At 42.8% G+C, this 22,897-nt stretch overlaps 2 protein-coding genes across 7 annotated transcripts in view; one reads left to right on the top strand and one right to left on the bottom strand.

Annotated features, from left to right (window-relative positions):
* Positions 1-1,498: 1,498 nt before the first annotated feature.
* On the bottom strand, positions 1,499-3,536 carry TMEM69 (transmembrane protein 69). The gene is made up of 2 exons (XM_036756609.1): positions 3,127-3,536; positions 1,499-2,459 (listed from the first exon to the last, which is right to left on the bottom strand). The coding sequence occupies exons 1-2, from the start codon at positions 3,259-3,261 to the stop codon at positions 1,776-1,778; spliced, it is 819 nt and encodes a 272-aa protein (XP_036612504.1). The 5' UTR covers positions 3,262-3,536; the 3' UTR covers positions 1,499-1,775.
* A 70-nt stretch (positions 3,537-3,606) lies between these two features.
* Positions 3,607-22,897, top strand: part of GPBP1L1 (GC-rich promoter binding protein 1 like 1) — an 81,467-nt gene continuing 62,176 nt past the window's right edge. The window contains exon 1 of one of the 6 annotated variants that reach the window (XM_036755031.1): positions 3,607-3,926. The gene's annotated coding sequence lies outside the window, so the exon portion shown is untranslated. Of the gene's footprint in view, positions 3,927-4,060; positions 4,155-22,897 lie in introns of those variants that run through there. The other 5 variants (XM_036755036.1, XM_036755035.1, XM_036755033.1 and 2 more) reach the window with 5 other exon arrangements.

A 22,897-nucleotide genomic window follows, 5' to 3' on the forward strand; every position in this document is an offset into this window, starting at 1 on the left:
GTGTTAGAAATCAAAGCTCCACCCTGAGTCAAGTTAAGCCCTTCCTTTGTGCACCTTCAGCATGAGATGCTTCTAGAAGGGTTAAATGAGGGTCTGAGAAAATGACCTGTTTTTGTAGCCAAAAAGCTCTGCCTTCCTTTGTTGAAGGCCAAACTTGTGAATGCTCACTGAACACCACATACATCAATGGAACACAAGCCCAAGTCATCCAGAGGCCAGGGCAAAGTCACCTGAAAGGGTCATTACCCTGAAAAGGCTTGGCAAGCTGGCTTCATCAAGAGAGAACCCCAGTGCCTGTTTTGGTCTTCCAGCCTGTCTACAAAATCTGACCCCACTGGGGTCAAGTCTTGCCTTAGTTTTTCCTTCTCATACACTTCAGCCATGTAGGCACTATGCCTTTGGATGGCTTCTACTACAGGGTGAAGTTGGAAGGGCTATGGAATCCTCAGGCAGACAAGCATGTGATGGGAGATGGGGGGGGGGGGGTGGCGGTCCACTAGGGTTTGGCCCAACATGCACGTCTCCAGGCAAAGGCCTAAGGAATAATGGAGCCTTCTTATTAAAGCAAGATACTAATAAAATGAGTGTGTGGTATTAGGTTTCTTCCTATATGTAGCTTCTGTGGCTGATTCTGGGACACAGTATGACTGTGCTTGGGGCAGCTTGCCACTAGATTTTCTTAGCTGTAGTTAAAGTAAAATATATTTTGAAAAATGTACAGCATCCTAACAAGTCAAAATTTTTGTCCCCAAATCTTTTAGTGCCATTTGCTTAAAGAACTACCCAACTCAACAGAGCTGTCTTGTGCCAGGCTTTGCCCAGCTACCTGCTTCATCATTCCTTCGGGAAGGCTTAGGAGCTCTGAAGATTCCTTTGGTTCACTGTAGGAACGGGGTCAAAGCAAAGCCATTAGATGAAAATAGCACCTCAGGGAGGCCTCATCTGTCCTTCATGTGTCTCAATGAGGCTGCTGGTCTGAGGTTTCTGTTAGCAAACAGACAGACCTTAGATCTTGCAACACCTCCGCGATTATTTCTGGAGTTTGATGGGAACCAGATTTCTTATGTATTTTTACCAAAAAAAAAACAAAACTGGATGCATCATTTCATAGTGAAGTATTCCATACACGCTCAATTCTTCCCTTTCCCCCCCTCACAAGGAGTGCCAGTACTGCAGAACCAAATCGAGACCCTTTGCCATCACTAAGAGAACCTTGGTCAATGGTATGAAGGTTTTGTGGCTTTCCCCACTGGTAAGCATGGTCTCTTTGATGATCTGTGGCCTTCCACACAGAGCTCAATGCTCCTGCCTTCTGGCAGAAGGAAGGAATTCCGTAAGGAAAGAGTTCAAGTTAAGCACCCAGCTCAAATGACCAGCAAAATAAATGCCAAAGGGCAGTTCCCAAGAGCATCCTTTGGAAACAGGTCCCAGATGTTACCATGTAACCAGGGTGTTCTCTCCCATGAGTACAGAAATCAATCTCCAAGGAGCCACAATGCCCTAGCCAAAAGATTCTTTGTGGTCTTTATTTGATCTTTTTAAAACTCTTTACAATTCACTTATACATAGCAGAAATAAACTTGTGAGCACCAGCCTACAGACACATATAACAGTACTGTGGGCCAGACCCTCCCACAACTATAATGAAAGGACCTGATTTCCATAGAGGGACAGTCACCAGATGCAGGAATTACAAAGAGAAAAAAAAAAGCCACTGTGAGCATGGGAAGGAGGTTAATAGCCTGCCTGCTCATACTGGGCCAGTACAGTGAGCTTCACTCAGCCTGACCAGGACGTTCAGAGCCAGATTCTGGATAAAAATCTTTAATTATCAAAGTGGCTACAAATGAAAAAAATGCCACGAGAGTCACCACTATTCTCAAGGCTTTGAACCAGTTAGGATAATGGGGCAGGAGGAAGATTTCATTGTGTAATGCCATCCCAAAGCCCATGACCACCATGACAATGGCTTCAGTGAGTCCCTCAGAAATAAGGAAGGCATACCAGGAAAACACCAGTGGGGCCCCACTGCAGGCTAAATTCTTGATATCTGGCTTGGCTGGACTGTCTTCTGGCAGAGTAAATCCCCACCTGACCCCTCCCAGGAAAGATAGAAAGCTGGCTCCATAGGCCATCTGCGCAAATGCCAAGAAGGGTAGATAGGTATTGGTCATCATCATGATCAGGGGTGGGGCAACAAAGGGGACCAATCCGGTCAAAGTAATATAGAGGGCTGGCTTTGGGGTGTCAGGCAAGTATGTGAGAGTGGGTGGTGGCCTCGTGGAGACCACCGGGACCTTCTTCTTGAAGCAGCAGGAAGACGTGTGATAGTCTTTACCCCCATCCTCAGACCCTAGACTGGACGTGAGCCAAGGTCTCAGAAAGAGACGGGGGACACAAGGGGTGCCTGCCTTCTGCCTCCCAGAAACCAGTGCCGCAGATGGAGAAGTCTTAATGATCTGCAAGAGAATTAAGGAGAATTAGCCAAACAAAAGTCATAGCCTACGAGCCCCATTAAGGGATGCCATCGACCCTCTTCTACTGGGACCCTTCTGTGAGTGCTGGCAGGAGGCCTAGGTGATGACCCTCGGGGGATCGGCCCTGACACTCCCTGCCACGGGGGTCAGGTACTTCAGCAACAGGTACCTGAGACCCCGAAGCTCCTTACCAGGCTCAGAACCCTGGGCCTGAAGTCAGGAAGAGCTGAGTTCAAATCCCGTCTTAGACACTTCCTGGCTGTGTGACCCTGAAAAAGCCACTTAACCTGTTTGCCTCAGTTTCTTCACTTGTAAAATGGACACAACTAAAGCACTACCAGGGTAGCTGTAGCTGCACACCGCTTAGCAAACAAACCTTAAGGGTTATGTAAATGCTAATTATTAACTATTATTATTACTAGGGTGGAGGGGGCTGGGGACCTGCGTAGTTCGTACCCGCGGGCCGGCATTCCTTTCCCACCGCCAGCCCCGATAACCTAGAATGTCAGAGCATTTCAGCCCAACCAGCGGGACTTGGCCTTGTGTGCATAATTCCGCACCCGGGGTCCCCCACCTCCGCATGGGAAGGAGGCTTTTCCCCAAATCTCCAGGGCCAGGCTCGGCTCTCCCCCGGCGGTGGTCCCTTTACCTGGGAAGGAGCCCGACAGCAGGCACGAAGGAGGCAGAGCATGGTGGCGGCGGGTGCCAGTAAGCGGGGCGAGCCGCTTCCGGTTCCGGAGCTTTGGAGAAAACAGTACGGGTGCGAACTCGGCCCGTGCCTCATGGTTCCCAGGGCCGCTTCCGGGAACTTAGGGCTCCAGGGTTCCTCTGGATGCTTTTCCCTGAGGGCGTAACTTGAATGGGAGGGGCGGAGTCTGGGTAATCCGGAAAAGACTCAACGAGCTCGTAACCCGGCTCAGCATCCCGGGACTCAGGATCACGACTCTGTTCTCAAGGAGCTTACATTCTAACAGAGTCTGGTAGACCTGGACCCACCCAATCCCCAGGCCAGCGTCAACGAAGGGCCTTCCCCATTTTCCGATTAGTCTTTGCGCACGCGCGATCCCCGAACTACAAGTCCCGAAAGGCAGCGCGGCAGCGTTTAGCGAACGCCGCGGCAGCTGGGACTGGAGGCGGAAGACAGTCTGCGGAGAGCGCATGTGCATGGTGCAACCGCATGCGCAGAGTCGGTGCCGATAAGCCCTCTAGTTCTCCCCTCCCCTCCCCCAGCCCTCGCCCGGCGCATGAGCGCGCGAGCCCCGGCCCTCACGCAGCGCGAGGAGGCGGTGGTGGCGGCGGCAGGGGGCGGAGTCAGCTGGAGCGAGGCGGGTGCAGGAAGAGCCGCCGGGCCCTGTCTGTCCCTGCGCCGACACGGACACAGACACGGACGCAGGGCCTGGCCCGGAGGGACAGAGGACTCAGGCCGCCCCAGCCGTCGCGCGCCGCCAGGTGGGGCTCCGAACTCGGGGGCCTGAGGCGGGACCAACGGGCGGCGGGGGTGGCGGGACGGGAGGGCGGGAGGAGACGTTGGGCCGAGCGCGGCGGTTGGGGGAGGAGCCTCCTGGCTCCGCCCCCAGAGCGCGCCCCCGCCGCGGGGCCGCGCGTCTCGGCCGCCATTTTGGGCAGAGCTTTGTTGTGGTTCTGAGGCGGCCGGCGGCGGGGGCGACGCGGAGCCCGGTGAGTCGCCCGGCGAACTAGTGGAAGGCGGGGCGGGACCCCCGGCGGCGAAGAGACACCGCCCGCGGGCCTGAGACGGGCGGGGGCGGGACCCCCCCTGAGCCCCGAGGCGGCCGGCGGGAGGGGGAGCGCGTGTGTGAGCTTCCCCTCCCCCCTCGGACCCGAGCCGGGTCGGGGGGGGGGGGGCGGTGTCGCCGGCGGCGACCTTGGGAAGGACCCGAGGCTGGGGGGCAAAGTCCAGCGGGAGCAGGGGCGGGGCCCCCCGGCCGGCGCAGTGAAGGGGAAACCCCGACGCGCAGGGGCCGGGCCGGGGGGCGGCTCCGCTGTCAGCTACACTCTCTCGGGTCTGGGGCCCAGGCCAGCTGTCAGCCAACATTCATTAAGCGCCTGCTGTGTGCCTGGGTGGGGACATGGGCACCCAAGTCGACCTGTGGGCCATGAATTCCTTGTGGGGGAGGGGGTCCGGGCCGGGGTTGGGGACGCGAGGCTTCGTGGGCAGGGCCGTCCAGTCGCGGGCCAGCGGGTATGTGCACATCATCAAACACGGAGCTCCGAGCTCGGTCCTGGAGCAGTGGGGAGGGGCCTCGGAGCAGCTTCAGGGGAGGCTGTATTGCGGAGGCCGGAGTCCGCACGCCGAGAGAGCAGGACGCCTCTGCAGGACCCCGACACCTGTTGGACTTGGCTGCTCATGGTGGGAGAGGCCTCCAAGAGGTGGAATGGACAAGCCTCGACCACCCGTGGGATAGAGGGGTGGGGTGGAGGACCGCGAGACAGTGAGCTGGCAGGGGTGACACCTAGCATGCGAGAGAAAGGTGGTGCTCTGCGCAGAAATGAGAAAGTTAGGAGTAGGTTTTCTATGTAAAAATGATAGGTTTGTATGTTTTATTCAAGGATAATCTGAAAAGTAGAAAAATTTTAAGCAATTGGAAAACGAATTTGACATCATTAAGATTCTGGCAAAGTTGACTAAATATGGTGATACATAGTGTTTTCCAAATCTTTACAATTTTCCAAAATTTCAGATTATCCTTAAATTACAAAACTGAGATAGCTGTGTTTTTATTTTAGTTACAGAAACCTGCACTTTTTCAGCCTGTTAATCTCTAGTCATATTCCCCCCCAAAAAAAAATTTTTTTTGTACTTCTTTTTATGTTCTCATACAAAAATACCAAATATTCCTAAGTGCCTGTTGTAATGGAAGGCTGAGAACAGGTGGTTTTGCCCTGAGTCAAAATGTTCAAGAAAATGGAAGTGAAAATGAGCGTACAATAGAAAAGTCTGTAGGATTTTCATTTAGTAGCTTCTGCTTAGCATAGTCCCTGGCACATAGTGGATGCTAAATAAATGCATATTGACTGACTGACTCACTGAAAATGATCGTTTCAAAACCTCTAATGTCGCTTCATGGAGGAGGGGATGAAGGGGAGGGAGAGCAGATAGTGGTAAATCTGCTCCTTGTTTGTACTTATTGGCCTTCAGGGTCAGCAGGCTAAAAATAGTTGATAAGAGGTACTTACCTTTACTGAATGCTTTTCTTATTTTGAGGGCTGGGTTTGCTGTTCCCTTGTGGAACAAGAGCTATAAAACCGTCATTTGCTATTTAACTCCCAGTTAACTGTCTGTGGTTTTGAAACACTTAGAGTAAAATCCATGTAGGATCTATATCCACAGTGAGTGTTCTTTCTGTAATTATCAAATAGTAATATCTGACTTTATAGAGATCTTTATGCACATTGTGATTTGAACTCTACAGCTCTAGGAAAGGAGTTGTTCTAGGTATAACTCCCATAGTACAGATGAGGAAACTGAGGCTCAACTATGTTAAATGATTTGTCCAGGGTCAAACATCTGGTAAGTGTCAGAGGCAATACTTGATCCTCGTTCTGAGTCTGGTACAAGCTCTGAGCTTCCCTTTTCTCATTATTAAAAGGAGGCTTGTTTGGGGGGGAAAAAACTTTCTGCTCAGGCTTTCTTTACATGAGTGATTTTTTGTAATTGAATATACCTGTTGCTCAGGAAATGTATACAAACTCACATTGAAGTGGTGCTCTTTCCTCACACCCTGGTGAATTGTAGGTAGTCAAATCTTGTTATCCTGTTTGAGAGATGAGGAAACTGGGGTCTAGAGAGATTAAGTGACTTTCTTAGTGCCTCAGAGTTCTGGAGAAGCCTGGCATGATGTTTGTCAGATGAGGAAAAAGTAAATCTTTTGGGAAGAAGAATCAGTGAACTTTACAAGAGCAAGAGTCTTGTCAGAATGCCTGGATTGGAACCTCTCTCCTAGATAAGTCATAGGATTTATATCTAAGAAGGGATCTTGACATCTTTGTTTTACTTATCTACTTTTGAAAGTCATGTCCCCCCCAAAAGTATTTACAGGGTGGGGGGATCCCTCTTTTTATAGGTGAGAAAATTAAGGCAGGGTGAAGTCACAAGGGTAAATACTTGGTAGTGCCATGGTCTTGGAGCCCAAGCATCCTGCTCTTAACACCTCCTCCTTCTGGCCAGTTAAAATGGGAGGGGTCATACTCTGGATATCCAGAGAATCTGAATGTTGAAATGGACCCCAGAGGCATCTTAGTCCTACCTTGATCAGAACAAAATAGACTGACCTTTAGAGAGAGATAGTGCAAAGACTTCTGAGGCAATTAGTCCATTGCACATATGGATTGTTCTAATTGTTCATCAACTTTTCTTTAGATCGTGCTTACATATAACCCAGCTCTTCTGGGAATTTGGGGCAAGTCACTTCACCACTTACAGCCCCAGTTTCATCAGCTGTAAATTGAGGTTAGACTAGAAAAATGAAGAATCATGGCATTTCACAGTTGGTAGGGAGTAGGCTCTGTCCAGGGCAGAGTACAACAGAATTATTGCCTCCCTAGCCCTCCACACTGTCTCAGATAATACTAGATTTTTGTAAACTGCTGTTTCACAATGTTAACTTATATGGAATTGACAGTCCCCTGAGACCCTTGGATCTTTTTCAGGTGAACTGCTATCTAGCTACTCTTCCCCTACTCATAATTTGAAGGTGATTTTTTGTACCTGTGTTAGTTTGTTTCTTTTCAATTACATCTGATTAAGTTTAGCCCAGGGTTACAGCCAGCTAGGTAGCACAGTGGATAGAGCACTGGTCCTAGAACTGGGAAGACCTGAGTTCAAATTTGGCCTCAAATGCTTGTTAGCTGTGAGATCTTGGGCAAGTCACTTAACCCTGTTTGCCTCAGTTTCCTCATCTGTAAAATGAGCTGGAGAAGGAAATGGCAAACTACTCCCATATCTTTGCCAAGAAAACCCAAAGGGGGTCACAAAGAGTTGGACAAGACCGAAATGACTGAACAACAGCTAGACTGTTGATCTTTTTTTAGATCCTGATTTTGTCATTCCATGGGTTAGTTATACTGTCTGTGTCTTTGTCCAAGTATTAATAAAGATACTAAGAAGCTTGGGGCCCAGCACAGATCCCTAGGATATAGTACTACTACTAGTACTACTACAACTACTATTACTACTTTTATATTTATGTAGCACTTTAAAGTTTGCAAAGTACTTTACAACCATTAACTTAATTTATCCTCACAACTACCCTGGTGGGTTTGGTGTACTTATCATCTTCATCTTATAGGTGAAGGTACTGAGTCAGACAGAGCTGAAATGACTTTTCCCAGGGTCACCCAGCTAATAAAGTGTCTTAGGTGGGATTTGAATTTAGCTCTTCCTGACTCCAAGTCCAGCACTCTGTCCACTGTACCACCCAGTAGCCTCAGAGACCTCCTTTTATTTGACAGTTTATACATGATATAATGTATTTATGCACAAATTATATATATTTTTAATTTAAAATTAAATAAAATTAGTTTCTCCATACATAGAGCAAATTAATGTACAACTTTAAGTATATAATAAATTTAATATGTTACTTTCAAAGCTATTCTGCTCATTTCCTTCTAAACTTCCTTTTATTCTATGCATTTAAAAAAAATTCTTCAGTGACCCCACCCACCTCCCACCCCTCCACCCCCCATTGAAAAGAAAAGGAAAATCACAACATTTGCACCATGCATCCATCATCATATATGATTTGAGGAGAGAAGGGAGCCTACGAGAAAGATATTAAGAAGGTAAAGTCGACAGGCTTTGGTGACAGGTTGGATATGGTGGGTGAGAGAAAGTAAGAGGTTAAGGATGACATCTAGGTTTCAAGTCTGGATGATTTGGAGGATGGTGGTACTCTAGGCAGTAATAGGGAAGTTTGAAAAGAGAACAGGTTTGAGAGAAAACATAATGAGTTCAGTTTTGGACATGTTGAGTTTAGATGTCTTCAGGACACATCCACTTTGAGATGTCTAATAGGTTTTTGGCAGGAAGAGAAATTGGGGCTGGACAAAGTAGATTTGAGAATCATCAACATAGAAATAATAATTAAATCCATAAGAGTTGATGAGATCACCAAGTGAAATGGTATAGAAAGAGGAGAGGGCCCAGGAAACCCACATGAGATTGGGGTCAAGGAGGAGATAGAAATGTTTGAGTGATGTGGAAGGAGCTCTTGGCATGTGACCTCAGTTTTTTTCGGTGAAGTATGAAGTGCTCAGCTGAGAGGGGAAAGGAGATTTGACGAGGCTTAGAAAAGTCAATCAGGGAAGAGTAGAAGGATTTCCTTGCTACGCTGATTGTGAGACATAAATTTGTTATGGACCCAGTAAGCACGGTTTCACGACTTTGTCCAGATCCCTTAAGCAGCAGATTAATATTAGGATCAAAGGAGGATATTGAGAATAATCCAGGGTTGAGTTTGGAAAGCAGTGATTCTAAAGTACAGGATAGGATAGAGTTGAACTAACTAAGGGGTCAAGATAAAGAAGAGAAAAGAATTGTAGTTAGTGTGGGGGTGATACCTTGAGTCAGAACTGCAGGGCAGAGCAGGTTAGGGATCATAAGGCAGAGGGAAAGATGGAAGTGATACAAGGTTATGATCAGAAAAGGGAATTTCAGAGTTCTTGAACATGGATGTGGAACATTTTGTGGGTGAAGGCAAGGTTACTACCTTTGAATAGCTGAGGTAAAGTGGAAGACTAGGTCAGGGAAAATGAGGAGGCTGAGGAACTAGAAAGTTAGGGAATTAAAGGGGCTATCATGAATGCCAAGGTTCCTTAGTATATGAATGCAAGAAATGATGACAAGAGGGATACTGTGAGCCAGGAACTAAACTCAGAAGGAGGAAGGAAAATGTCAGGAGGGTCACCAGGATCTGGAGCAATTTGGAATTATGCCAAAGGGGACTTAAAGTTATAATGTTGCAAAAGATAATAAAGAAGCCCAGTTTTCCCACATAAACTCAAGCAAACAGCCTTAAAAAATTTCTAAAATGTCTATACCCTTTGACCTAGAAATCCTTCTGCTAGACATTTAGCCCAAGAAGGTACAGACAAAAAGGTCCCATACACTCTAAAATATAGTGACACTTTGTGGTAGCTAAGAACCAGACACAAAGGTAGATGCCCTTCAGTTGGGAAGTGACTAAAACAGTGATTGAAAAAGCACAAAGGTAGAAGACAGAACATTATATGTGAGCAACAACCAGTAGACAGGACAGATCTATGTGGCTGTACTGCCTAGTGTAAGGAGGGAAATGTGTGAAAGGTTAAAAACTGGTCTGATCCGTTAACTAGCTTGTACTCATCTTTGTATCTCCTTCAACACCTCATACGGTTGTGGGCCCAAGAAAGCTGTGTGTTCAGTGTGAGGAATGCTTTTGATTTTGCTAGGATTTTGCCTGGCTTGTTTCATAAGACTAGACATATTTTCTCAATGGTTTAGTGGAGGCAGCATAGCATGAAACTTTCCTTCTGATATTTTAGAATACTGTGATAGATCACTATTATTAAAACCTTGGGCCTCCTGTTATATGGGAGGAGGAGCTATAGGACTGCCAGTGGTAATTTTTATTTACCAAAGTATATGAGAGAATTTTTAGTTGAGATTTTTCCTTGTTCTAATTGGAAAATAATGACCCATTTTGGAAAGAGCTTCCAAAGGAGGTCCTTTATGGGCATTTCCTGAAGGAACCATGTTTCTCCCCATATACTCACCATATATGGTAAGAGTATGACATACTCTCATGTTGGTACATATAGTATAGCATACATGATACATATAGTATAGCATATGTGAAATTTTTGAAAAATGCTTTCAGTTTTTGAAATTTTACCAAATTAGAGAAACTGAGTATTGAGTAGTCCCTATACAAAAGGACTACCCCCCAGAACATGCCTGACAGGTATGACCTACTTCAATGCAGATCAGAATTTTCACAATAACAAACTGTAGAGTTGCTCTTTCTTAGCCTGGAGAAGGCAGTTTGGGCAGTTAGGTGTGGTACAGTGGACGACCACTGGGCCCGAAGTCAGGAAGACTGATCTTTCTGAGTTCAAATCCAGCCTCAGACGTGTACTAGCTGTGTGACCCTGGGCAAGTCACTTAACCCTGTTTGCTCAGTTTCCTCATCTGTAAAATGAGCTGGAGAAAGAAGTTGCAAACCAGTGTCTTTGACAAGAAAACTCCATATTAGGTTACATAGAGTTGGACACAACATGAAACAACCAAATAACAACAGAAAGCAGTATTGTCTTATTTTGTAATAACAGTTTAAATCAACTCCGCAGCCATTTCTTAAGTTTTCTCTACTGGGTGTGAGGTGGGGGAGCTGTGGTAGGGACTGGGGATACAGGGACAAGAAAGAAAATTTATACCTCCCCTCAAGGAGCTTACTTTATGCTGAAGGAATTCAGCAAGTTCACAGATTCTGTATTTGGGATAAATTGAGGCCAAAAAGGACATTAACAATCGATGGCATCAGAAAGAGTTTCCGTGTAGGAAGTGACACCTAGGCTGGGGCTTAAATAATTCTAAGAGGCAAAAGTAGGTCGAAAGTCCATTCCAGGGGTAGAGGACCAGGTGGGAAGGCAGAGATGGAGGGGCAATAAATGGCATGTCCAGTTAGCTAGACAGTAATGTTTACAAAGGGCAATGAGATTAAGGCTAGAACAAGATTTTGGAGGGCCTTAACTGAGAAGTTAGTGTTTTGTTTTTAGAGGCAGTAAGAAGACACTGAAGGTTATTGAACAAGAGGTTGACGGGACAGACCTCTGTCTCAGGAAGATTATTTAGGGGGCAGAATAGATTGGAGAGGGACTATCCTGGGTTGGGATCATTAATTAGAAAGAAAGAGGTAGAGAGAAGAGAACAGATGTGAAAATGGAAGACTTGACAATTAATTGGCTGTAGAAAGTGAGACAGAGGGAAAAGTCACAGTAGAATGTGGCCGATGGTGCCCTTAAGAAGAAGGAAGTTTTAAGGGGTGTTTAGGGGAAGATATGAATTCCATTTCAGAAATTCTGAATTTGAGATGTTGGTGAGATACCCAGGTAGAGATGTAACGTGGTACTAGAGCACAGGAGAGGAATTGGGGTTAAATATATAGATTTGGAAATCAAATCATGGGAACTGATGAAATCACTGAGCGATCCTGTAGAGAGAAGAGTGCCCAGGACAGAACCTTGGAGGACATCCACACTTAGAGAATGGGAGATGTATGATGATTAAGAAGAGCAGTCAGAATAGTGAAAGGAAAGCCCAGAGACAGCACTGTTGAGTAAAGTTTCTCATAGTGATTGGGTCGTCAACAGTATCCAAAACAGCAGAGAAGTCAAGAAGGATAAGGATTGCAAAAAGACTGGGTGCCTAACACACAGTAGGCATTTAAATGCTTTTTGGTTGATTAATTATTGGTACCCTTTGAGAGATTGCTGTTACTTAAATGGCTGGGTCTGAAACTAGATTACAAGAATTTGAAGAGCAGAAAGTGAAGGAAGTAGAATCAATCAAATATATATTAAGTGCTTACTGTGTGCCAGGCTCTGTGTTAAGTACTACTGGGATACATAGAAAATAAAAAACATTCATGCCCTCAAGGGCTTGTGAATGGAGGAGACAACAGTGTTGTAAACAACTGTGTTAATATGAAAGATGTAAATGGGAAGTAATCCCAGAGGGAAAAAGTAGGAAAGGCCCCTTCTTGCAGGAGGTGACATTTAAGCTGAGTCTTGAAGGAAGCCAGGAGAAGGCAGAACATGCCTAGCATGGGAGACAGCCAGCGAAAATGCCTGGCGTTGGGAGATGGAGTGTTGCAATGGAGTCTCTTTCTTTCTTTGAGCAGCGGAAAAAGGAGGCCAATGTCACTGGATCAGAGTATGTGGAGGGGGGAATAAAATGTAAGAAAACTGGAGAGGTAGGTTTGAGGACAGGTTATGATGGGCTTTTAAAGCCAAATAGAATTTAATATTTGATCCTAGAGCCACTAGAGTTTATTTAGAAGGGGGTGACATAGTCACACCTTCACTTTCGGAAAGTTGTTTTGGCAGCTGGATGAACTAGAGTGAAGAGAAACCAGAGTGAGGAAGAGACTTGAGGTAGGGAGGCCAACCAGCAGTCATCCAGAGGTGAGGTGATTGGGCCTGCCTGCACCAAGGGCTTGGCAGTGTCAGCATAGGAGAGACCTTGCAAAAGTGGATTGTTAGGTAGATGTAGCAAAGCTTTATTGACAGAACTTGACGACCAATTGGATGTGAGTGGTTGAGAGTGACACCTGTATTGCAAGAAGATGGTAGGACCCTGAACAATAGTTGACAAGTTTGGAAATGCTTCTTTCACGTTAAGAAGTTTTTACATTTGTCAGATACTTGCTTACTGAATTTATCCATTTTGAGGGGAGGGTTAATTCCATTTATGTTCCTTTAATCAAATTCCTTGTTAGCTTGGTAGATTCTTTTTATATCAGAGTGAAGTATTTGCTGCTGTTGAATAAATAGGTTAGCTAGCTGTTCATATATGACAGAAAATTCACATCCAAGAAAGTTTACCTCAAGAATACAAACGGATACAAAGACAAAAGACGGTTCCTGGCCTTGAAGTATTTACATTCTTTTTTTTCAAGTGTTTACATTCTACAAGGGTGTTATAAACATGATCACAGATAAGTAAATACAAAATATGTATGAAATTCACAAAGGTTGGAAGGTGGGGAAATCCCTAAAAAAAATGGGGGAGGGGAAGCAGGGATTAGGCTGATCTATTTGAATAATAGCTAGAATTTATATAGCATTTTAAGGTTTTGCAAAGTGCTTTACATAGGTTATCTCATTTAATTTCCATAACCTTGTGAGATAGTTGCTCTTATTATCCCCATTTTACAGACAAGGAAATGGAGGCCCGGGGCATTACATGGTTTTACCAGGGATGGGAGGGAGATAAGAGGAAGAAAAATAATAGTCGTGTCCTGAATATGTACAAAGGAAATACGATGTTACCCACTGGGAGCAAGTCTAGTTTCGCTGAAAGTGTGAGGAGTAATATGTAATTAGCCTAGAAAGATAGACTGGAGTCAGATTGTGAAGGGATCTAAATGCCACACTTGGGAATTTATATTTTATTCTAAAGTCAGTGAGAAACTTTTGAAGTTTCTTGAGCATAGGAATTAATTAATCCTATTTGTGCTTTAGGAATATCAATTTGGCAGTTGTATGGAGGGTGGATTGGGGAGGGGAAGAGACTGGATTCAAGACTCATCAGGAAGTTACTGCATTGAGGAAAGAGAGTTGACCAGGTACTTGTTAGCCAGATGTGGGGAGTTAAGTGAAAGATAATGGATAGTTGTTCACAGGATGAAAATAGGGAAGTTTGAGGAGTGATGGTTTTACCCTTCTGTTTGACATTGTCGCTTCCCTCCTTTTGCATGCTTCTTATACTTCACCCTCCTCCTCACACTCTGTATTACAGCCATACTGGCTGCCTTATGTCCCAGCTTCCTAGGATTCATAGGTGCCTTCAGGACTCAGGAAGTTCCTCAGGCCTCCCAGCTGACAAACGCAAAACACTTCATATTTGTTTCGTGTGTTCTGCTCCCACTTGAGTTTATGTGCTTTCTTCCGCATTAGAGTGTAAGGTCCTGGGAGTCAAAGTCTTGAGCTTTTTTCTTTCTGTCCTCCAGTGCACCAACCATAGTAAATCATTATATTATAATGCTTGTTGATTGATTAAGGATGGTATTTGGGGGATTCACAGAATTTTAACATTGGGAGGAACCTCAGGGACCATCTAGACCCCTGAATTCTAGACCAACCCATACATGGAAAGAATTCCCACTACATCATCCCTGATATTGTTGTTGGCCATCTGCTTGAAGATCCCCCAGGATGGCATTCCCACCACTTCTCCAGCCATTGAGTCCACTTTCACACAGCTCTAATTGTTAGGATTTTTTCCTAGTATCTAATTTTAATTGGCATCTTTGCAACTTTTATCCACTGCTCCTAGTTTTGTCCTTTGAGGACAAACAGAACAAGTCCAATCCCTCATCCATATGACAACAGCCCTTCTAGAGGAAACAGTCAGGGCCTTGCCCACCCCTAGTCTTATCTTTTCCAGGCCAAATATCCTGGTCATCCTCTTCTGTATGCCCTCTTGATTTTCAATGTTTTGCCAAAAATGCGGAGACCAAAACTGAACGCGATACTCTAGATGTGGTCAGGTCAGCACAAAGGGACTAACACCTTATTCCTGGAAGCTTTCTGTGCCTGTCAATTTTGCTGCTTCATATTGAGCTTATACTGCACTATTTTTTTTAAAAACCCACAAATAAACAGAGATCCTTTTTGGAACAATTACTGCTTTTCCATACCTCCTGCCTCTTTTATTTGGAATTGGTTTTTTGTACCCAAGTGCAAGGCTTTATGTTTCATCTTATTAGATTCAGCCCAGTGCCCTAGCATGTCAGTATCCTTTTGGATACTGACTCTGTCATCATCCAGTCACCCACTCAACTTTGTGTTATCTGTTCATTGGGTAAGCATACCATTTATGTATCTATCCAAGTCATGTATAAAAATGTTAAACATCACGGGACAAGTACTGATCCCTGGGGTACTCTATTACAGACCTCCCAAGCTGACATCAAATTATTACCACTCTGGAGCTGACCATTAAGGCAGTTTTCCATTTCCCTCAAGCTTCAAACCTTTATTTTTATTTTTGCCACATCATCCTGATATTTAATCACTATTTCCTATCGATTATTTTTTAATAGTCTTACTCCTTTCTCTTTGCCACTGGGAAGTAAGCGTTTATATATTGCCTGTGTCAGGCATTGTGCTAAGCACTTTTACAAATACTATTTCTTTTGATGATACTTAAAGATATATTTTTATAAGACTAATCCTTGCACCATGTCTTCATCACACTATGTGTAGCTTCTAACTGATCTGACTCTTAATTATCACCCTTCCCTAAGGGGGAATCACAACACCTTTGCTTACAGATTTGTAAAGACTTAGTGTTAGCTACCAGATCAAATGCAGCTTGCACTCCAAGCCTTTCAGAGGCCTTTTCTGATCTGCCTTTCACTCCCCAAGAGGAAAACTCTTCCTATCAGGTTGCTTCTGCTGCTGTCCCCATCCACTTTTTTACTGCTCAAGCACATTCTGTTCTCTCTAACTAAAATGCCTTCTTTTTTCTTCTCTAGGAATCCTTGCTTTAAAATTAATTTTAAGGCCTAGTGTAATTTCAGCTTCAGCTCTTAAATTCCACATCGCACAGCAATCACTACTTTTAAAAAATTATTTATGACCTTTAAAAAATTTAATTATTTACCAATATATTCCCTACTCAAGTCTTACCCTCTCATAACCCGAGTAATAAAGAAAAATTAATACCCATATTGAAGCACTTTTGGGCAAAATATACAACATTCTGCACTCGTAAATCCCTACTCCTCTACTGACACAAAAGTATGTTCTTCATTTCTCTTGGACCAAGTTTCATTGTTGTATTTTTTCTGAGTTCAGTTGAAGTAGTTATTGTTTATATTCTCCTGGTTCTGCTTTATTCTTTGTATCAAATCATACAAGCCTCCTCATGTTTGTCTAGATTTTTTATTTTTATTTCTTATAAGAATATTCCATTTTATTTATACACTGTAGTCTGTTCAGTACTTCCCCAGTGAGTACCTACTTTAGTTTCAGTGTTTAGCTGCCACAAAAAAATTCTGTTTAGAATATTTTGATATATAGGGACCTTTGTGTCTTTGATCTTCTTGGGGTATATGTTCATTAATGGGACTGCTAGGTCAGAAGGTATAAATAAGAAGGTTAGTGGGTTTTTCCTTTTTTCTGAATTTTTATCACACATGTTAACATGTGGTTATATACTGTCTTGTTTCTACACTGTCTAATGGGTTTGCCATGTCTGTCCAAATAGATAAATTGTCATTGCTTTGAAGACAAAGAACATGCCTTATTCTTACTAGGGCTACTCCCAAAATAATTGTCTTTTATGTATACTACTTGACTTTACTAAATCATACAATCTTGTTGAGGAATAACAACCTCCTTCCACCCTACCCCGCCATCATAAGGTCTTGTCCGTGAATTGCCCTATTCCTCATGTGTGGTGTTCTCCAGTTGTCAGTGTTTTGACAGGCTAAGTCAGCTCAACTTTTGGATCCTTTGCCTGTTTGTACTATGGCCAATTATACCTTGCCAAAATCCTACCCAGAATTACTCTTACCATCCACCTTCTTTGTCCTATTGATCAGTTTTGTTAAGGAAATCACAAAACCATGCTGGTTGAATCTATAGTATATTTATGTCATCAAATCACAACTTCCTGGCCATCTCCACACCATTTTCCTCTCCAGTCCTGAACTCAGCCCTTGGAACCACCCTGGGCTCTGTCTGTTCATTGAGCTTTCCCCTTGTCTTACCTACAGTTAGGTCTCTGTGCCACTTTCTTGAGGTGCCACCCTCCTCACCCCCTCCCAACTAAGCTTTCCGTGTTGTTTTTCTGTTTTAGGGTGTGAGCTCTTTGAGGGCAAGGATTGCTTACTTGTATTTGTATCACCAATGGCTCAGTAAATGCTTGCTCTGTTTCTCTTTCTCATAACTAGGCCCTCGTTGCAGCAAGTCAGACATTCTACTGGCTATGCCCTCTCCACTGCAGCTGTTGCAGACCTTCTCTAGGCTTCCAAAGCTCCCCCCCTTCCACACCTTGTCAGCTGAGGTTGTCACCTCCTACTATAAAAATTGAGGTCCTGTCAAATTACCAAGACAGACCATGATAGTAGTCTTCTCACCTGCAACTTTAGTGTAAAGAAGCCAAGGATGTATCCAGCACCCTGCAGGGTCAAGTTATCACTTGAGCCAGAAGGCCTTTTGTTGAAGCAAAACTGTTCCAGGCCCTGCCTCAAGTACTTAATAATCACCTAAGTTGGTTATATATATTTAAAAGTCCTGAGGAATTATCAAGAATAACTGTATAAATAATATGTGGCGTCAAATAACAACACAAAGCCTACAGACCAGGGTATAGGTTTCAGTCCATCTTACCTTTGTGCTTATCTGAAATATTAAGTTGATACAAATGCTTATTTTCATAGCTATTGTCTCTAATAATTAAAGCCTTTCGTGTCTCAGCCAGTCCCACCCTTTGTACAGGTCCTCCTTAATCTGTGTCTTCCCTCTGGATCTCTAGTTCCTCCCCCTGTATGACTTGTTTGTACAGAGCTATTTATATGTTTTCTTACCCCATTAGACTGTGAGTTCCTTGAGAGCGGGGACTGTTTTTACCTTGGTATCCCCAGTACTAAGCACAGTGTGCACATCGTATGTTTCATGGCCTTCAGTGTTTCTAGCCTTAACTTGAATAAATTAAACACATTAAAGTTCTTAAAGGCAGAGAAGGAGCTATATCTTGGCTAATATTGTTCCTGCAGATGTCTGTCATTTTTCATTGAACATTTGTAGCTTTCTGACTTCATGTCATGTCCTTAAACGTGCTGTACTTTTACGTTTTGGGATGGAGCTATGAACCTACAAACTGTCTTAGATTTGTTTGTGTTGATTATGAGAATTACTGAAGGCATTATCTCAGCAAGCAATTTTGTAACTTGTTTGTGGTCCGTCTTTTTCTTTATTAATCTGTCCCTCCCATTCCCACCACCTCCCCCAGAAAATTAAAAAGAAAGGGAGAAAAGGAGGGGCTGACCTTCAATATATAATAATAGATTGAATACTTAGAATTGCATTATATTCACATACTCTAGTTTGTTTAGCCATTTCCCAATAGGAGGAATCTCCCCACCCCTCCCATCTCCCATTTTTAGTTAGAATGAAAAGAGCTGCTTTAAATATTTTTGCACATAAGGGTCCTTTTCTTTCTTTGAGGTATAGACCCATACCTATATTGAGAAGTCAAAGGGTATGCACATTTTGGTAATTTGGGGGGCATAGTTCTAAATTTCTTTCCAAAAAGATTGGACTAATTCACAGCTCCACCAGCAGTGCAGTTGTTTTCCCCCACCTTCTCTATTTTTTGTCATTTTTCTTTTTTGTCATCTTTGCTAGTCTGTTGGGTAGAAGGACTGATTTAGAGCATTTTTTCCTAGAAACATGAATAATTTTAATTTCTTTAAAAACTTCTTGTTTGGTCCTTCAAACATTTGCTCTTGGTTTTATATATTTGAATCACTTCCTTATATCTTGAAAATGAAATCTTTATCAGAGAGACCTGCAAAGAATTTACCCCATTTGCCCATTTCTCTTCTAATTTTAATTACATGAGACTGTATAAAATCTTTAATTTCCTGTAATCAAAATTGTTCATTTTACCATATTTGATTCTTTTGCTTAGTTGGTCTTGAACTCTTCCCCCATCCATAGATCTGAAAAGTAATTTCTTCTTTTATCCTCTCATTTGTTTTCACCTCTGTGTCTAAGTGATGTATCCATTTGGAGCTTGTCTAGGTATGGGGTGTGAGGTAGTAGTCTGCTCCTGATCTCTTTAAAAAAAAAATCTGAAGGTTTTTTTTTTTTCCCCATTGAGTTTCATTTCTTCTTAACCTAGATGCAGTAATTTTGTTTGGGCAAATGTCTTTCAGTTTTATGTAATTGAAGTTACCCGTTTTATCATTTGTGTGCCTGTATCCCTTGGTTCGTCTTCTATCCATAGTTGTGAAAGCTAGATGGATGATCTCCTTAATCCTTTACGTGGTATGATCTTTAATATTAATAGTAAGGTCATGTATTCATATTGAACTTACTGTGTGGTACGGCATAAGGTGTTGGTCCAAAGCTAATTTATGCCGGATTGTGTTCCAGTATTTCCAGCAGTTTTTAATCGAATAAGGAGTTCTTTGCTAAATCATTTGTTTTCCAGTTTATTTTTATTTCATTTTATTTTTGGGGGGAGGCAGTTGGGGTTAAATGATTGGCCCAGCGTCACCCAGCTAGTAAAATGTCTGAGGCTGGCATTGAACTCAGGGCCTCCTGACTGCATGGCCAGATGCTCTATCTACCTGCGGTGTAGCGGCTCCATTGTTCCTGATTGTCTCGTTCCGTCTGTCTTAGTTCTTTCGATCACCCTGTTTTTGACCAATACCAAATGGTTCTGATGACTGCTTTTTCTATGACCCAAAGTCTGGAAATACTGGTCCTCTCTCATCCCTCCTCGTTTGCATTATTGCCCTTGATAGTTTTAGACATTTGATTTTCCCAAATACATTTGATTTGATCAAGTTCTCTAAATTATACGTTCGATCATGTGATTTTTATAACATTAAAACTAAATTAACTTGATTAGCATTGTCATTGTATTCTCCAGCCTTGCCCAGCTATTCCTGCAGCTATTCATTTAAGCTGTTCTTTATTTCTCTAAGGAACTCTTTGTCATCTGTACAAATACTTTGTATTTCCAAATACTTTATATGAATTTTGCAGTTATATTTGGACTAGAATTTCCTTTTCTATTATTGCCTCTTTGGTTTTTTTTTTTAATTTTATAGAAATGCCGTTGATGAGGGGGAGCGGCATTTTGTAGTCCAACACTTTGTTGAAGCTAGTAATTGTCTCAGTTAATATCTTTGCTTGTTCTCTAGGATTTTCTACGTAAACCATGCCATTCACATATAGGGACAGTTTTTATCTTCTGCTTTACTTTTCTTTATGTCTTTCATTTCTTTCTCTTGTTTTATTGCTATGGTTCACATTTGTAGAATTGTATAATAGTTGGGGGAGGGGAGAGCAAGCATCCTTGCTTTACTCATGTATTTATTGGGAAAATTTATAATACTGGCTTTTGGTTTTAGAGAGATATTTCATATGATTTTTTAAAAGGTCCTTCTGTGCCTATACTAATGAATATCGTACTTCTTCAGAGGTTTTCTCTGCATTTTTCGAGATAATCATATGTCTAGCAATGTTTTGGCTTTAGTTAAGTTGATTGTTTTCCTAGTGTTGAACCATCCTTGCTTCCCTGATATAAACCCAACTTGGTCAAAATGAATGATTTCTTGGAGGAATCGTTATAGTCTGATAAAATTTAAGTATTTATTTATTTGTTTGTTTGTTTTTGCGTGACTTGCCCAAGGTCACACAGCTAGTAAGTGTGTCAAGTGTCTGATGCTGGATTTGAACTCAAGTCCTCGTGACTCCAGGGCCCGTGCTCTACTCACTGTGCCACCTAGCTGCCCCTACTTAAAAATTTTGAATCAATATTCATTAGTGATGTTGGTCTGTAGTTTTTCTGTGCTTTATCCTTCCCTTGTTTATATCCCCTGTATTTATCTCATAAAAGGAATCTGGTACAGTGCTTTCTCAGTTTCTGAGAATAATTTGTGTGGTATTGTTACTGTTCTTTAAAGTTTTGATAGAACTTTCCTATTGATCCACCAGAACCAGAAGTTTTTCTTTTGGTTGTTCCTGTATAGCTAGTTCTATGTCTTTTTCTGAGATTGGATTATTTAAGATGTCTATTTGGCCTTTTAATTCTTTTACATTTTTGAAGGTATTCCTTTATCTCTTTAGTGTTTCTTGTTTTGCTTGCGTATGACTGCATAGTAAGGCTTTTTTAATCTTGTTTACTTGTTGGTTTTGTAATATTTTAAATGCATATTCAGTTCACTGATACTCTCCTTTGCTGTTTTGTTAATATGTTTTTATTGCTCTGTTTTTTTCCCTAAAGACTGCTTTATCTACATCCCACAAATTTTAGTCTGTTGTGGTACCATTGTCATTTTCTTTCACCTAATTATTGTTTTCTATGATTTTTTTTCTTTGACTTACCCATTATTTAGGATTTCATTGTTGTGTCCTGCTCAACCCTCACCCCTACCCCCACATGCCTCTATATTGCTCTTTGTATGATAATAATTTTTAATCTTTCGGAGGCTACTCGTTTCAACAATCCAGCTAGCAGCTTCTGTGAGGGTGTAAGATCCACACACAGCCATCACCCAGAAAGCTGCCAACCGCACAGGTTCTTTTGATCTGCTTAACTAAGGAAAGCAAGGTTAAGGGGTTGACAAGCTTACTTTAATTCAGCACACAAATATCATTCACTTAGTTCAGGGGAAAAAACCAGCACACTGAACTTCAGAGCAAAATACAAACAAATGACAGACCCAATACAGATTCATAGTTACCAACATCTAGGTTCAGCCCGGGAGCTCAGAACTAGGGCTGGCCCAGAGTCGCGCGCCACCACTGCTGTGCCAAAGAGCTCCAAAGAACAGACAGCCAACCCCTGGTTTTTATATCTTTTTCAGGGTCAGGGGTGAGTCACACATGCGACTCACCCACGTGACCTAGAATCATCATAAAGAGGCGAACTTAAACCCACGTGGTCTAAAAGCCTCTGCTCTCCCAGACATGTAAAAGTTGGCCCCACCTTGGGCCCCACCTTAGTTGACAATCCACACCAACTAAGGTTTTACACCTAATAGCGGTTTGGGCCTGGGGCTTAGCACCTAGTAAAGGTCAATGAATTACTCAAAGGGAACAAAAGCCAAACTATTCAAGGGCACTTGTTGAACTAAGTGCTAAGGAGCCCATTTTTGGTTACCAACACACTACTCTACTTCATGTCTCATTCATGCAGCAGTGGGTCTGTGTCTTTTGTTTATGTCCCTTAAACCAATTACTATTCTCATTGTTTTATGGTCTGTAAAGGGTATTTTTACTATTTCTGCCTTTTTACATTTATTTGCAGTATCTGTCAGTTTTTTTTAACATTCTGTGTGGTGTTTATATTCTTTAGCAGACCCATTTACAAGATGCCATAAATATATTAGCTCTAGCTTGTTTAGCAATTTGTACAATTCTGTATTTTCCCTTTGGTTTATCTTTCTATTAGACTATATGAAACAGAGAGGGTCAAGAAAATCTCCTACCACTATCATATTACTGTCTTTGTCATCTTGTAATTCAGTTAATTTGATCTGTGACATGGTAGGTGCCGTAGTAGAGAAGGTTTTATTTAAATGCCAGACTGAGACTTTTTGTCTAAGAGGTAGGAGGGAGCCACTGAATATTTTTTGTGTAGAGGAATAACATGCAGTAAATCTGCATCCGTTTGGGTAGCTTTGTGGAAGATTGCTTGGAGGGACAAAGACTGAAAAAAGGGAGTCTCCTTAGGAGACTATTGCAATAGCTAAGGTTGGGTTAGAGGCTCCTGAAGTAGAGGCTGTGTGAATAGAGGGAGGGAATGGGAGAAAGGAAGCCTAGAAACTGATGGATGGTGGTCCCCCAAAAGAAATATGGAACTTTTCATGACATAATGCTGAGTGAGTGGAGCAGAGCCAGGAGAACATTATACACAACCACAGATATATGATTTCTGTGAGGACCAACCC

The sequence above is a fragment of the Trichosurus vulpecula genome, chromosome 4 (assembly GCF_011100635.1).
Source record: "Trichosurus vulpecula isolate mTriVul1 chromosome 4, mTriVul1.pri, whole genome shotgun sequence".
Classification (NCBI taxonomy): Eukaryota; Metazoa; Chordata; class Mammalia; order Diprotodontia; family Phalangeridae; genus Trichosurus; species Trichosurus vulpecula.